This window comes from Lithobates pipiens, unplaced genomic scaffold (genome assembly GCF_037356315.1).
Source record: "Lithobates pipiens isolate NorthernLeopardFrog02 unplaced genomic scaffold, aLitPip1_a1.2 Scaffold_73, whole genome shotgun sequence".
NCBI lineage: Eukaryota > Metazoa > Chordata > Amphibia > Anura > Ranidae > Lithobates > Lithobates pipiens.
In genome coordinates this window covers 814,852-831,517 of record NW_027507896.1, presented here as the reverse complement: position 1 = coordinate 831,517, position 16,666 = coordinate 814,852, and the positions used below count along the sequence as shown (strand labels likewise).

At 52.0% G+C, this 16,666-nt stretch overlaps 1 protein-coding gene across 2 annotated transcripts in view; it reads left to right on the top strand.

The window, feature by feature from the left end:
- Positions 1 to 600: 600 nt before the first annotated feature.
- Positions 601 to 16,666, top strand: part of LOC143959402 (sodium/potassium-transporting ATPase subunit beta-2-like) — a 64,217-nt gene continuing 48,151 nt past the window's right edge. For both annotated transcript variants that reach the window (XM_077468039.1, XM_077468040.1), the window contains exon 1: positions 601 to 748. In XM_077468039.1, the coding sequence (XP_077324165.1) occupies positions 637 to 748 (112 nt within the window). In that variant the 5' untranslated portion in view covers positions 601 to 636. The remainder of the gene's footprint in view (positions 749 to 16,666) is intronic.

Below are 16,666 nucleotides of genomic sequence, written 5' to 3'. Positions count from 1 at the left end.
GAGTATATTACAGAGAATGGGAGAAGAGTATAGTAAAGAGACTGGGAGAAGAGTATATTATAGAGAATGGGAGACGAGTATATTATAGAGAATGGGAGATGAGTATATTATAGAGACTGGGAGAAGAGTATATTACAGAGAATGGGAGACGAGTATATTATAGAGAATGGGAGACGAGTATATTATAGAGACTGGGAGAAGAGTATATTACAGAGAATGGGAGACGAGTATATTATAGAGAATGGGAGACGAGTATATTACAGAGAATGGGAGACGAGTATATTATAGAGAATGGGAGACGAGTATATTATAGAGAATGGGAGACGAGTATATTATAGAGAATGGGAGACGAGTATATTATAGAGAATGGGAGACGAGTATCCTCTGTACAGGGAGGAAGGATACATAGTATAATAAGATATAACACAGAATAAAGCAGCCATTGTATAATCTGATATCATCAGTAATATCCTATAATGAAGGAGAGATGTTGGGGGTGGAGGTGACCTCTGCTATCGGAGTCGCCATCTACAGGTGAGGGGGAGGAGGACGGAGGATTATTGGGGGGGTCAGAGAGGATAAATAGTGAAGGGCAGAGCAGAGCCGGGATCAGAGGCAGCGCACCGGACAGGCAGCATGTCGGAGCCCAACCAAAAGAAAAGCTGTTCCCAGGTTATGGATGAGTGGAAGGAATTCATGTGGAACCCCAGAACCCGAGAGTTCATGGGTCGCACCGCCAGCAGCTGGGGTAAGAAGGGGGGGTATCTGTACAAGTACTAACATCCCATCCATCCTCCTCTACAGCCCCCCACATCACAGATCAGGGGGATCCTCCTCTACAGCCCCTCACATCACCGTTCAGGGGATCCTCCTCTACAGCCCCCCACACCACAGTTCAGGGGGATCCTCCTCTACAGCCCCCCACATCACCCTTCAGGGGGATCCTCCTCTACAGCCCCCCACATCACAGTTCAGGGGGATCCTCCTCTACACCACAGATCAGGGGGATCCTCCTCTACAGCCCCCCACATCACAGTTCAGGGGGATCCTCCTCTACAGCCCCCCACATCACCCTTCAGGGGGATCCTCCTCTACAGCCCCCCACATCACCGTTCAGGGGGATCCTCCTCTACACCACAGATCAGGGGGATCCTCCTCTACAGCCCCCCACATCACAGTTCAGGGGGATCCTCCTCTACAGCCCCCCACATCACATATGAGGGGGATCCTCCTCTACAGCCCCCCACATCACAGTTCAGGGGGATCCTCCTCTACGGCCCCCACATCACCATTCAGGGGGATCCTCCTCTACATCACATATCAGGGGGATCCTCCTCTACAGCCCCCCACATCAAAGTTCAGGGGGATCCTCCTCTACAGCCCCCCACATCACAGTTCAGGGGGATCCCCTCTACAGCCCCCCACATCACCGTTCAGGGGGATCCTCCTCTACATCACCTATCAGGGGGATCCTCCTCTACAGCCCCCCACATCCCCGTTCAGGGGGATCCTCCTCTACACCACAGATCAGGGGGATCCTCCTCTACAGCCCCCACATCACCGTTCAGAGGGATCCTCCTGTACACCAGAGATCAGGGGGATCCTCCTCTACAGCCCCCCACATCACATTTCAGGGGGATCCTCCTCTACAGCCCCCCACATCACATTTCAGGGGGATGCTCCTCTACAGCCCCCCACATCACAGTTCAGGGGGATCCTCCTCTACAGCCCCCCACATCACCATTCTGGGGGATCCTCCTCTACATCACATATCAGGGGGATCCTCCTCTACAGCCCCCCACATCACAGTTCAGGGGGATCCTCTTCTACGGCCCCCCACATCACCATTCAGGGGGATCCTCCTCTACATCACATATCAGGGGGATCCTCCTCTACAGCCCCCCACATCACAGTTCAGGGGGATCCTCCTCTACATCACAGTTCAGGGGGATCCTCCTCTACAGCCCCCCACATCACAGATCAGGGGGATCCTCCTCTACATCACAGATCAGGGGGATCCTCCTCTACATCACAGTTCAGGGGGATCCTCCTCTACATCACAGATCAGGGGGATCCTCCTCTACATCACAGTTCAGGGGGATCCTCCTCTACATCACAGATCAGGGGGATCCTCCTCTACATCACAGTTCAGGGGGATCCTCCTCTACATCACAGATCAGGGGGATCCTCCTCTACATCACAGTTCAGGGGGATCCTCCTCTACATCACAGTTCAGGGGGATCCTCCTCTACATCACAGATCAGGGTGATCCTCCTCTACATCACAGATCAGGGGGATCCTCCTCTACATCACAGTTCAGGGGGATGCTCCTCTACATCACAGTTCAGGGGGATCCTCCTCTACATCACAGATCAGGGTGATCCTCCTCTACATCACAGATCAGGGGGATCCTCCTCTACATCACAGTTCAGGGGGATCCTCCTCTACATCACAGTTCAGGGGGATCCTCCTCTACATCACAGATCAGGGTGATCCTCCTCTACATCTCAGATCAGGGGGATCCTCCTCTACATCACAGTTCAGGGGGATCCTCCTCTACACCACAGTTCAGGGGGATGCTCTACATCACAGATCAGGGGGATCCTCCTCTACATCACAGTTCAGGGGGATCCTCCTCTACACCACAGTTCAGGGGGATGCTCTACATCACAGATCAGGGGGATCCTCCTCTACATCACAGATCAGGGGGATCCTCCTCTACATCACAGTTCAGGGGGATCCTCCTCTACATCACAGATCAGGGTGATCCTCCTCTACATCTCAGATCAGGGGGATCCTCCTCTACATCACAGTTCAGGGGGATCCTCCTCTACACCACAGTTCAGGGGGATGCTCTACATCACAGATCAGGGGGATCCTCCTCTACATCACAGTTCAGGGGGATCCTCCTCTACAGCCCCCCACATCGCAGTTCAGGGGGATCCCCCTCTACAGCCCCCCACATCACAGTTCAGGGGGATCCCCCTCTACATCACAGTTCAGAGTACTTCACAGGACAAGGCGCTGATGAGTTGTTGGGGGTTTGGGATGGACAAGGCACTGATGAGTTGTTGGGGGTTTGGGATGGACAAGGTACTGATGAGTTGTTGGGGGTTTGGGATGGACAAGGTGCTGATGAGTTGTTGGGGGTTTGGGATGGACAAGGCACTGATGAGTTGTTGGGGGTTTGGGATGGACAAGGCACTGATGAGTAGTTGGGGGTTTGGGATGGACAAGGCGCTGATGAGTTGTTGGGGGTTTGGGATGGACAAGGCACTGATGAGTTGTTGGGGGTTTGGGATGGACAAGGCACTGATGAGTTGTTGGGGGTTTGGGATGGACAAGGCATTGATGAGTTGTTGGGGGTTTGGGATGGACAAGGCACTGATGAGTTGTTGGGGGTTTGGGATGGACAAGGCACTGATGAGTTGTTGGGGGTTTGGGAAAGACAAGGGGCTGATGAGTTGTTGGGGGTTTGGGATGGACAAGGCATTGATGAGTTGTTGGGGGTTTGGGATAGACAAGGTGCTGATGAGTTGTTGGGAGTTTGGGATGGACAAAGAGCTGATGAGTTGTTGGGTTTTTGGGATGGACAAGGAGCTGATGAGTTGTTGGAGGTTTGGGATGGACAAGGCGCTGATGAGTTGTTGGGGGTTTGGGATGGACAAGGCACTGATGAGTTGTTAGGGGTTTGGGATGGACAAGGTGCTGATGAGTTCTTGGGAGTTTGGGATGGACAAGGTACTGATGAGTTGTTGGGAGTTTGGGATGGACAAGGAGCTGATGAGTTGTTGGGGGTTTGGGATGGACAAGGTGCTGATGAGTTGTTGGGGGTTTGGGATGGACAAGGCACTGATGAGTTGTTGGGAGTTTGGGATGGACAAGGTGCTGATGAGTTGTTGGGAGTTTGGGATGGACAAGGTACTCATGAGTTGTTGGGGGTTTGGGATGGACAAGGCACTGATGAGTTGTTGGGAGTTTGGGATGGACAAGGAGCTGATGAGTTGTTGGGGGTTTGGGATGGACAAGGAGCTGATGAGTTGTTGGGGGTTTGGGATGGACAAGGTGCTGATGAGTTGTTGGGGGTTTGGGATGGACAAGGTGCTGATGAGTTGTTGGGGGTTTGGGATGGACAAGGTACTGATGAGTTGTTGGGAGTTTGGGATGGACAAGGTGCTGATGAGTTGTTGGGGGTTTGGGATGGACAAGGTACTGATGAGTTGTTGGGAGTTTGGGATGGAAAAGGTGCTGATGAGTTGTTGGGGGTTTGGGATGGACAAGGTACTGATGAGTTGTTGGGAGTTTGGGATGGACAAGGTGCTGATGAATTGTTGGGGGTTTGGGATGGACAAGGCACTGATGAGTTGTTGGGAGTTTGGGATGGACAAGGCACTGATGAGTTGTTGGGGGTTTGGGATGGACAAGGTGCTGATGAGTTGTTGGGGGTTTGGGATGGACAAGGCACTGATGAGTTGTTGGGGGTTTAGGATGGACAAGGTGATGATAAGTTGTTGGGGGTTTGGGATGGACAAGGCACTGATGAGTTGTTGGGGGTTTGGGATGGACAAGGCGCTGATGAGTTGTTGGGGGTTTGGGATGGACAAGGCACTGATGAGTTGTTGGGGGTTTGGGATGGACAAGGTGCTGATGAGTTGTTGAGGGTTTAGGATGGACAAGGCACTGATGAGTTGTTGGGGGTTTGGGATGGACAAGGCGCTGATGAGTTGTTGGGGGTTTGGGATGGACAAGGCACTGATGAGTTGTTGGGGGTTTGGGATGGACAAGGTGTTGATGAGTTGTTGGGGGTTTGGGATGGACAAGGCGCTGATGAGTTGTTGGGAGTTTGGGATAGACAAGGTGTGGATGAGTTGTTGGGGGTTTGGGATGGACAAGGAGCTGATGAGTTGTTGGGGGTTTGGGATGGACAAGGCGCTGATGAGTTGTTGGGGGTTTGGGATGGACAAGGCATTGATGAGTAGTTGGGGGTTTGGGATGGCAAGGTACTGATGAGTTGTTGGGGGTTTGGGATGGACAAGGCACTGATGAGTTGTTGGGGGTTTGGGATGGACAAGGCACTGATGAGTTGTTGGGGGTTTGGGATGGACAAGGCACTGATGAGTTGTTGGGGGTTTGGGATGGACAAGGTACTGATGAGTTGTTGGGGGTTTGGGATGGACAAGGCACTGATGAGTTGTTGGGGGTTTGGGAAAGACAAGGGGCTGATGAGTTGTTGGGGGTTTGGGATGGACAAGGCACTGATGAGTTGTTGGGGGTTTGGGATGGACAAGGCCCTGATGAGTTGTTGGGGGTTTGGGATGGACAAGGCGCTGATGAGTTGTTGGGGGTTTGGGATGAACAAGGTGCTGATGATTTGTTGGGGGTTTGGGATGGACAAGGAGCTGATGAGTTGTTGGGGGTTTGGGATGGACAAGGTACCGATGAGTTGTTGGGGGTTTGGGATGGACAAGGCACTGATGAGTTGTTGGGGGTTTGGGATGAACAAGGTGCTGATGATTTGTTGGGGGTTTGGGGTGAACAAGGTGCTGAGACTTGTTGGGGGGTTGGGATGGACAAGGTGCTGATGAGTTGTTGGGGGTTTGGGATGGACAAGGTACTGATGAGTTGTTGGGGGTTTGGGATGGACAAGGCATTGATGAGTTGTTGGGGGTTTGGGATGGACAAGGCACTGATGAGTTGTTGGGGGTTTGGGATGGACAAGGCACTGATGAGTTGTTGGGGGTTTGGGAAAGACAAGGGGCTGATGAGTTGTTGGGGGTTTGGGATGGACAAGGCATTGATGAGTTGTTGGGGGTTTGGGATAGACAAGGTGCTGATGAGTTGTTGGGAGTTTGGGATGGACAAAGAGCTGATGAGTTGTTGGGTTTTTGGGATGGACAAGGAGCTGATGAGTTGTTGGAGGTTTGGGATGGACAAGGCGCTGATGAGTTGTTGGGGGTTTGGGATGGACAAGGCACTGATGAGTTGTTAGGGGTTTGGGATGGACAAGGTGCTGATGAGTTCTTGGGAGTTTGGGATGGACAAGGTACTGATGAGTTGTTGGGAGTTTGGGATGGACAAGGAGCTGATGAGTTGTTGGGGGTTTGGGATGGACAAGGTGCTGATGAGTTGTTGGGGGTTTGGGATGGACAAGGCACTGATGAGTTGTTGGGAGTTTGGGATGGACAAGGTGCTGATGAGTTGTTGGGAGTTTGGGATGGACAAGGTACTCATGAGTTGTTGGGGGTTTGGGATGGACAAGGCACTGATGAGTTGTTGGGAGTTTGGGATGGACAAGGAGCTGATGAGTTGTTGGGGGTTTGGGATGGACAAGGTGCTGATGAGTTGTTGGGGGTTTGGGATGGACAAGGTGCTGATGAGTTGTTGGGGGTTTGGGATGGACAAGGTACTGATGAGTTGTTGGGAGTTTGGGATGGACAAGGTGCTGATGAGTTGTTGGGGGTTTGGGATGGACAAGGTACTGATGAGTTGTTGGGAGTTTGGGATGGAAAAGGTGCTGATGAGTTGTTGGGGGTTTGGGATGGACAAGGTACTGATGAGTTGTTGGGAGTTTGGGATGGACAAGGTGCTGATGAATTGTTGGGGGTTTGGGATGGACAAGGCACTGATGAGTTGTTGGGAGTTTGGGATGGACAAGGCACTGATGAGTTGTTGGGGGTTTGGGATGGACAAGGTGCTGATGAGTTGTTGGGGGTTTGGGATGGACAAGGTGCTGATGAGTTGTTGGGGGTTTGGGATGGACAAGGCACTGATGAGTTGTTGGGGGTTTAGGATGGACAAGGTGATGATAAGTTGTTGGGGGTTTGGGATGGACAAGGCACTGATGAGTTGTTGGGGGTTTGGGATGGACAAGGCGCTGATGAGTTGTTGGGGGTTTGGGATGGACAAGGCACTGATGAGTTGTTGGGGGTTTGGGATGGACAAGGTGCTGATGAGTTGTTGAGGGTTTAGGATGGACAAGGCACTGATGAGTTGTTGGGGGTTTGGGATGGACAAGGCGCTGATGAGTTGTTGGGGGTTTGGGATGGACAAGGCACTGATGAGTTGTTGGGGGTTTGGGATGGACAAGGTGTTGATGAGTTGTTGGGGGTTTGGGATGGACAAGGCGCTGATGAGTTGTTGGGAGTTTGGGATAGACAAGGTGTGGATGAGTTGTTGGGGGTTTGGGATGGACAAGGAGCTGATGAGTTGTTGGGGGTTTGGGATGGACAAGGCGCTGATGAGTTGTTGGGGGTTTGGGATGGACAAGGCATTTGGTGAGTAGTTGGGGGTTTGGGATGGCAAGGTACTGATGAGTTGTTGGGGGTTTGGGATGGACAAGGCACTGATGAGTTGTTGGGGGTTTGGGATGGACAAGGCACTGATGAGTTGTTGGGGGTTTGGGATGGACAAGGCACTGATGAGTTGTTGGGGGTTTGGGATGGACAAGGTACTGATGAGTTGTTGGGGGTTTGGGATGGACAAGGCACTGATGAGTTGTTGGGGGTTTGAGAAAGACAAGGGGCTGATGAGTTGTTGGGGGTTTGGGATGGACAAGGCACTGATGAGTTGTTGGGGGTTTGGGATGGACAAGGCCCTGATGAGTTGTTGGGGGTTTGGGATGGACAAGGCGCTGATGAGTTGTTGGGGGTTTGGGATGAACAAGGTGCTGATGATTTGTTGGGGGTTTGGGATGGACAAGGAGCTGATGAGTTGTTGGGGGTTTGGGATGGACAAGGTACCGATGAGTTGTTGGGGGTTTGGGATGGACAAGGCACTGATGAGTTGTTGGGGGTTTGGGATGAACAAGGTGCTGATGATTTGTTGGGGGTTTGGGGTGAACAAGGTGCTGAGACTTGTTGGGGGTTTGGGATGGACAAGGTGCTGATGAGTTGTTGGGGGTTTGGGATGGACAAGGTACTGATGAGTTGTTGGGGGTTTGGGATGGACAAGGCGCTGATGAGTTGTTGGGGGTTTGGGATGGACAAGGTACTGATGAGTTGTTGGGGGTTTGGGATGGACAAGTTGCTGATGAGTTGTTGGGGGTTTGGGATGGACAAGGCACTGATGAGTTGTTGGGGGTTTGGGATGGACAAGGCACTGATGAGTTGTTGGGGGTTTGGGATGGACAAGGCACTAATGAGTTGTTGGGGGTTTGGAATGGACAAGGCACTGATGAGTTGTTGGGGGTTTGGAATGGACAAGGTGCTGATGAGTTTTTGGGGGCTTGGGATGGACAAGGTACTGATGAGTTGTTGGGGGTTTGGAATGGACAAGGTGCTGATGAGTTGTTGGGGATTTGGGATGGACAAGGTACTGATGAGTTGTTGGGGGTTTGGAATGGACAAGGCACTGATGAGTTGTTGGGGGTTTAGAATGGACAAGGTACTGATGAGTTGTTGGGGGTTTGGAATGGACAAGGTGCTGATGAGTTGTTGGGGGTTTGGGATGGACAAGGTGCTGATGAGTTGTTGGGGGTTTGGGATGGACAAGGCACTGATGAGTTGTTGGGGGTTTAGAATGGACAAGGAACTGATGAGTTGTTGGGGGTTTGGAATGGACAAGGTGCTGATGAGTTGTTGGGGGTTTGGGTTGGACAAGGTACTGATGAGTTGTTGGGGGTTTGGGATGGACAAGGTACTGATGAGATGTTGGGGGTTTGGGATGGACAAGGTGCTGATGAGTTGTTGGGGGTTTGGGATGGACAAGGCACTGATGAGTAGTTGGGGGTTTAGGATGGACAAGGTACTGATGAGATGTTGGGGGTTTGGGATGGACAAGGTGCTGATGAGTTGTTGGGGGTTTGGGATGGACAAGGTGCTGATGAGTAGTTGGGGGTTTGGGATGGACAAGGTACTGATGAGATGTTGGGGGTTTGGGATGGACAAGGTGCTGATGAGTTGTTGGAGGTTTGGGATGGACAAGGCACTGATGAGTTGTTGGGGGTTTGGGATGGACAAGGCACTGATGAGTTGTTGGGGGTTTGGGATGGACAAGGCATTGATGAGTTGTTGGGGGTTTGGGATGGACAAGGCACTGATGAGTTGTTGGGGGTTTGGGATGGACAAGGTACTGAGGAGTTGTTGGGGGTTTGGGATGGACAAGGCACTGATGAGTTGTTGGGGGTTTGGGATGGACAAGGCGCTGATGAGTTGTTGGGGGTTTGGGATGGACAAGGCGCTGATGAGTTGTTGGGGGTTTGGGATGGACAAGGTGCTGATGAGTTGGGGGTTGGGATGGGCGAGGCACTGATGAGTTGTTGGGGGTTTGGGATGGACAAGGTGCTGATGAGTTGTTGGGGGTTTGGGATGGACAAGGTGCTGATGAGTTGTTGGGGGTTTGGGATGGACAAGGCACTGATGAGTTGTTGGGGGTTTGGGATGGACAAGGCACTGATGAGTTGTTGGGGGTTTGGGATGGACAAGGTACTGATGAGTTGTTGGGGGTTTGGGATGGACAAGGCACTGATGAGTTGTTGGGGGTTTGGGATGAACAAGGTGCTGATGATTTGTTGGGGGTTTGGGGTGAACAAGGTGCTGAGACTTGTTGGGGGTTTGGGATGGACAAGGTGCTGATGAGTTGTTGGGGGTTTGGGATGGACAAGGTACTGATGAGTTGTTGGGGGTTTGGGATGGACAAGGCGCTGATGAGTTGTTGGGGGTTTGGGATGGACAAGGTACTTATGAGTTGTTGGGGGTTTGGGATGGACAAGTTGCTGATGAGTTGTTGGGGGTTTGGGATGGACAAGGCACTGATGAGTTGTTGGGGGTTTGGGATGGACAAGGCACTGATGAGTTGTTGGGGGTTTGGGATGGACAAGCCACTGATGAGTTGTTGGGGGTTTGGAATGGACAAGGTGCTGATGAGTTGTTGGGGGTTTGGGATGGACAAGGTACTGATGAGTTGTTGGGGGATGGAATGGACAAGGTGCTGATGAGTTGTTGGGGATTTGGGATGGACAAGGTACTGATGAGTTGTTGGGGGTTTGGAATGGACAAGGCACTGATGAGTTGTTGGGGGTTTAGAATGGACAAGGTACTGATGAGTTGTTGGGGGTTTGGAATGGACAAGGTGCTGATGAGTTGTTGGGGGTTTGGGATGGACAAGGTGCTGATGAGTTGTTGGGGGTTTGGGATGGACAAGGCACTGATGAGTTGTTGGGGGTTTAGAATGGACAAGGTACTGATGAGTTGTTGGGGGTTTGGAATGGACAAGGTGCTGATGAGTTGTTGGGGGTTTGGGTTGGACAAGGTACTGATGAGTTGTTGGGGGTTTGGGATGGACAAGGTACTGATGAGATGTTGGGGGTTTGGGATGGACAAGGTGCTGATGAGTTGTTGGGGGTTTGGGATGGACAAGGCACTGATGAGTAGTTGGGGGTTTGGGATGGACAAGGTACTGATGAGATGTTGGGGGTTTGGGATGGACAAGGTGCTGATGAGTTGTTGGGGGTTTGGGATGGACAAGGTGCTGATGAGTAGTTGGGGGTTTGGGATGGACAAGGTACTGATGAGATGTTGGGGGTTTGGGATGGACAAGGTGCTGATGAGTTGTTGGAGGTTTGGGATGGACAAGGCGCTGATGAGTTGTTGGGGGTTTGGGATGGACAAGGCACTGATGAGTTGTTGGGGGTTTGGGATGGACAAGGCACTGATGAGTTGTTGGGGGTTTGGGATGGACAAGGTACTGAGGAGTTTTTGGGGGTTTGGGATGGACAAGGCACTGATGAGTTGTTGGGGGTTTGGGATGGACAAGGCGCTGATGAGTTGTTGGGGGTTTGGGATGGACAAGGCGCTGATGAGTTGTTGGGGGTTTGGGATGGACAAGGTGCTGATGAGTAGGGGGTTGGGATGGGCGAGGCACTGATGAGTTGTTGGGGGTTTGGGATGGACAAGGTACTGATGAGATGTTGGGGGTTTGGGATGGACAAGGTGCTGATGAGTTGTTGGGGGTTTGGGATGGACAAGGTGCTGATGAGTAGTTGGGGGTTTGGGATGGACAAGGTACTGATGAGATGTTGGGGGTTTGGGATGGACAAGGTGCTGATGAGTTGTTGGAGGTTTGGGATGGACAAGGCACTGATGAGTTGTTGGGGGTTTGGGATGGACAAGGCACTGATGAGTTGTTGGGGGTTTGGGATGGACAAGGCATTGATGAGTTGTTGGGGGTTTGGGATGGACAAGGCACTGATGAGTTGTTGGGGGTTTGGGATGGACAAGGTACTGAGGAGTTGTTGGGGGTTTGGGATGGACAAGGCACTGATGAGTTGTTGGGGGTTTGGGATGGACAAGGCGCTGATGAGTTGTTGGGGGTTTGGGATGGACAAGGCGCTGATGAGTTGTTGGGGGTTTGGGATGGACAAGGTGCTGATGAGTTGGGGGTTGGGATGGGCGAGGCACTGATGAGTTGTTGGGGGTTTGGGATGGACAAGGTGCTGATGAGTTGTTGGGGGTTTGGGATGGACAAGGTACTGATGAGTTGTTGGGGGTTTGGGATGGACAAGGCACTGATGAGTTGTTGGGGGTTTGGGATGAACAAGGTGCTGATGATTTGTTGGGGGTTTGGGATGGACAAGGCACTGATGAGTTGTTGGGGGTTTGGGGTGAACAAGGTGCTGAGACTTGTTGGGGGTTTGGGATGGACAAGGTGCTGATGAGTTGTTGGGGGTTTGGGATGGACAAGGTACTGATGAGTTGTTGGGGGTTTGGGATGGACAAAGCGCTGATGAGTTGTTGGGGGTTTGGGATGGACAAGGTACTGATGAGTTGTTGGGGGTTTGGGATGGACAAGTTGCTGATGAGTTGTTGGGGGTTTGGGATGGACAAGGCACTGATGAGTTGTTGGGGGTTTGGGATGGACAAGGCACTGATGAGTTGTTGGGGGTTTGGGATGGACAAGGCACTGATGAGTTGTTGGGGGTTTGGAATGGACAAGGTGCTGATGAGTTGTTGGGGGTTTGGGATGGACAAGGTACTGATGAGTTGTTGGGGGTTTGGAATGGACAAGGTGCTGATGAGTTGTTGGGGATTTGGGATGGACAAGGTACTGATGAGTTGTTGGGGGTTTGGAATGGACAAGGCACTGATGAGTTGTTGGGGGTTTAGAATGGACAAGGTACTGATGAGTTGTTGGGGGTTTGGAATGGACAAGGTGCTGATGAGTTGTTGGGGGTTTGGGATGGACAAGGTGCTGATGAGTTGTTGGGGGTTTGGGATGGACAAGGCACTGATGAGTTGTTGGGGGTTTAGAATGGACAAGGTACTGATGAGTTGTTGGGGGTTTGGAATGGACAAGGTGCTGATGAGTTGTTGGGGGTTTGGGTTGGACAAGGTACTGATGAGTTGTTGGGGGTTTGGGATGGACAAGGTACTGATGAGATGTTGGGGGTTTGGGATGGACAAGGTGCTGATGAGTTGTTGGGGGTTTGGGATGGACAAGGCACTGATGAGTAGTTGGGGGTTTGGGATGGACAAGGTACTGATGAGATGTTGGGGGTTTGGGATGGACAAGGTGCTGATGAGTTGTTGGGGGTTTGGGATGGACAAGGTGCTGATGAGTAGTTGGGGGTTTGGGATGGACAAGGTACTGATGAGATGTTGGGGGTTTGGGATGGACAAGGCGCTGATGAGTTGTTGGAGGTTTGGGATGGACAAGGCACTGATGAGTTGTTGGGGGTTTGGGATGGACAAGGCACTGATGAGTTGTTGGGGGTTTGGGATGGACAAGGCATTGATGAGTTGTTGGGGGTTTGGGATGGACAAGGCACTGATGAGTTGTTGGGGGTTTGGGATGGACAAGGTACTGAGGAGTTGTTGGGGGTTTGGGATGGACAAGGCACTGATGAGTTGTTGGGGGTTTGGGATGGACAAGGCGCTGATGAGTTGTTGGGGGTTTGGGATGGACAAGGCGCTGATGAGTTGTTGGGGGTTTGGGATGGACAAGGTGCTGATGAGTTGGGGGTTGGGATGGGCGAGGCACTGATGAGTTGTTGGGGGTTTGGGATGGACAAGGTACTGATGAGATGTTGGGGGTTTGGGATGGACAAGGTGCTGATGAGTTGTTGGGGGTTTGGGATGGACAAGGTGCTGATGAGTAGTTGGGGGTTTGGGATGGACAAGGTACTGATGAGATGTTGGGGGTTTGGGATGGACAAGGTGCTGATGAGTTGTTGGGGGTTTGGGATGGACAAGGTACTGATGAGTTGTTGGGGGTTTGGGATGGACAAGGCGCTGATGAGTTGTTGGGGGTTTGGGATGGACAAGGTACTGATGAGTTGTTGGGGGTTTGGGATGGACAAGTTGCTGATGAGTTGTTGGGGGTTTGGGATGGACAAGGCACTGATGAGTTGTTGGGGGTTTGGGATGGACAAGGCACTGATGAGTTGTTGGGGGTTTGGGATGGACAAGGCACTGATGAGTTGTTGGGGGTTTGGAATGGACAAGGTGCTGATGAGTTGTTGGGGGTTTGGGATGGACAAGGTACTGATGAGTTGTTGGGGGTTTGGAATGGACAAGGTGCTGATGAGTTGTTGGGGATTTGGGATGGACAAGGTACTGATGAGTTGTTGGGGGTTTGGAATGGACAAGGCACTGATGAGTTGTTTGGGGTTTAGAATGGACAAGGTACTGATGAGTTGTTGGGGGTTTGGAATGGACAAGGTGCTGATGAGTTGTTGGGGGTTTGGGATGGACAAGGTGCTGATGAGTTGTTGGGGGTTTGGGATGGACAAGGCACTGATGAGTTGTTGGGGGTTTAGAATGGACAAGGTACTGATGAGTTGTTGGGGGTTTGGAATGGACAAGGTGCTGATGAGTTGTTGGGGGTTTGGGTTGGACAAGGTACTGATGAGTTGTTGGGGGTTTGGGATGGACAAGGTACTGATGAGATGTTGGGGGTTTGGGATGGACAAGGTGCTGATGAGTTGTTGGGGGTTTGGGATGGACAAGGCACTGATGAGTAGTTGGGGGTTTGGGGTGGACAAGGTACTGATGAGATGTTGGGGGTTTGGGATGGACAAGGTGCTGATGAGTTGTTGGGGGTTTGGGATGGACAAGGTGCTGATGAGTAGTTGGGGGTTTGGGATGGACAAGGTACTGATGAGATGTTGGGGGTTTGGGATGGACAAGGTGCTGATGAGTTGTTGGAGGTTTGGGATGGACAAGGCACTGATGAGTTGTTGGGGGTTTGGGATGGACAAGGCACTGATGAGTTGTTGGGGGTTTGGGATGGACAAGGCATTGATGAGTTGTTGGGGGTTTGGGATGGACAAGGCACTGATGAGTTGTTGGGGGTTTGGGATGGACAAGGTACTGAGGAGTTGTTGGGGGTTTGGGATGGACAAGGCGCTGATGAGTTGTTGGGGGTTTGGGATGAACAAGGCGCTGATGAGTTGTTGGGGGTTTGGGATGGACAAGGCGCTGATGAGTTGTTGGGGTTTGGGATGGACAAGGTGCTGATGAGTTGGGGGTTGGGATGGGCGAGGCACTGATGAGTTGTTGGGGGTTTGGGATGGACAAGGTGCTGATGAGTTGTTGGGGGTTTGGGATGGACAAGGCACTGATGAGTTGTTGGGGGTTTAGAATGGACAAGGTACTGATGAGTTGTTGGGGGTTTGGAATGGACAAGGTGCTGATGAGTTGTTGGGGGTTTGGGATGGACAAGGTGCTGATGAGTAGTTGGGGGTTTGGGATGGACAAGGTACTGATGAGATGTTGGGGGTTTGGGATGGACAAGGTGCTGATGAGTTGTTGGGGGTTTGGGATGGACAAGGCGCTGATGAGTTGTTGGGGGTTTGGGATGGACAAGGCACTGATGAGTTGTTGGGGGTTTGAGATGGACAAGGTGCTGATGAGTTGTTGGGAGTTTGGGATGGACAAGGCGCTGATGAGTTGTTGGGGTTTGGGATGGACAAGGTGCTGATGAGTTGGGAGTTTGGGATGGACAAGGGACTGATGAGTTGTTGGGAGTTTGGGATGGACAAGGCGCTGATGAGTTGTTGGGGGTTTGGGATGGACAAGGTGCTGATGAGTTGTTGGGGGTTTGGGATGGGCGAGGCACTGATGAGTTGTTGGGGGTTTGGGATGGACAAGGTGCTGATGAGTTGTTGGGGGTTTGGGATGGACAAGGTGCTGATGAGTTGTTGGGGGTTTGGGATGGACAAGGCACTGATGAGTTGTTGGGGGTTTGGGATGGACAAGGCACTGATGAGTTGTTGGGGGTTTGGGATGGACAAGGTGCTGATGAGTTGTTGGGGGTTTGGGATGGACAAGGTGCTGATGAGTTGTTGGGGGTTTGGGATGGACAAGGTGCTGATGAGTTGGGGGTTGGGATGGGCGAGGCACTGATGAGTTGTTGGGGGTTTGGGATGGACAAGGTGCTGATGAGTTGTTGGGGGTTTGGGATGGACAAGGTGCTGATGAGTTGTTGGGGGTTTGGGATGGACAAGGCGCTGATGAGTTGTTGGGGGTTTGGGATGGACAAGGTGCTGATGAGTTGTTGGGGGTTTGGGATGAACAAGGCACTGATGAGTTGTTGGGGGTTTGGGAAGGACAAGGTACTGATGAGTTGTTGGGAGTTTGGGATGGACAAGGCACTGATGAGTTGTTGGGGGTTTGGGATGGACAGGGTGCTGATGAGTTGTTGGGGGTTTGGGATGGACAAGGTGCTGATGAGTTGTTGGGGGTTTGGGATGAACAAGGCACTGATGAGTTGTTGGGGGTTTGGGATGGACAAGGCATTGATGAGTTGTTGGGGGTTTGGGATGGACAAGGCGCTGATGAGTTGTTCGGAGTTTGGGATGGACAAGGCACTGATGAGTTGCTGCCGGCCACATGGCTTGGATCTCTCCATAATGGTCAGTAGGGCCTCATGGTGATATGGGTAAGGACCGCTGTTATGTAGGTGGTCCCGGTATGATAGGGTCCTCTTCCGTACAGTGAGAAGTAAGGGAAATCTGTACAGCAACGGCAAGCACTGTGGGAGGAGCTCTGATGGACTCGGAGGAGGTGGCTGCAGAATTCCCGATGGAATGTTTCTGTCCAGTTGGAGTCCCATTTGGATTGGTCTGGAAAGGTGACCCCAAACTTCACTGCCATAAAGAAGGATTGGGGTGATAATCCAGACTCCGGTGGGTTTAGGTGGTCCAGCTGTGTCCTGGTGGCATAGAAGGCTTGGCATGTCTTGTCTTTCAGTACCTCTATGGTTGGGTTGAATCCTCCTGATTGGTTAGGACAAGCTATGAGTAGCTGTAAGTTGTGTAATATAAAGGACGGGCTCTTTGTTTTGTGTTATTCCTTTGGAACGCTGTGATTTTTGTTTTCTTTGGGTTGGTTGGTAGTGCCCATGTGGCACTGCATTCCTCCAGCACTTCCAGGCTGTCTTGTTGGCCTCTCTCTGAAGTTGGAGGTCATCAGCAGACAGCGGGATCTTCATCTCGGGGTCATGTAGAGTCAGTGCCGGTGCCGGGGGGGACTCAGGAGCTGCAGCCAGTTGATTGGTGTAGATGTTGAAGAGGGTTGGACTTAGGCTGCAGCCCTGTCTGACTCCTGCCGGAAATGTTCGGTTCTTTTCCCATTCACCTTTCCGCTGCAGCCGTCCCTCTGTATAAGAACCACCCATGACTTCCCTCCCAGTCCAACCTCCAATAGTTTGAGGAACAGTCCCGAGCCAA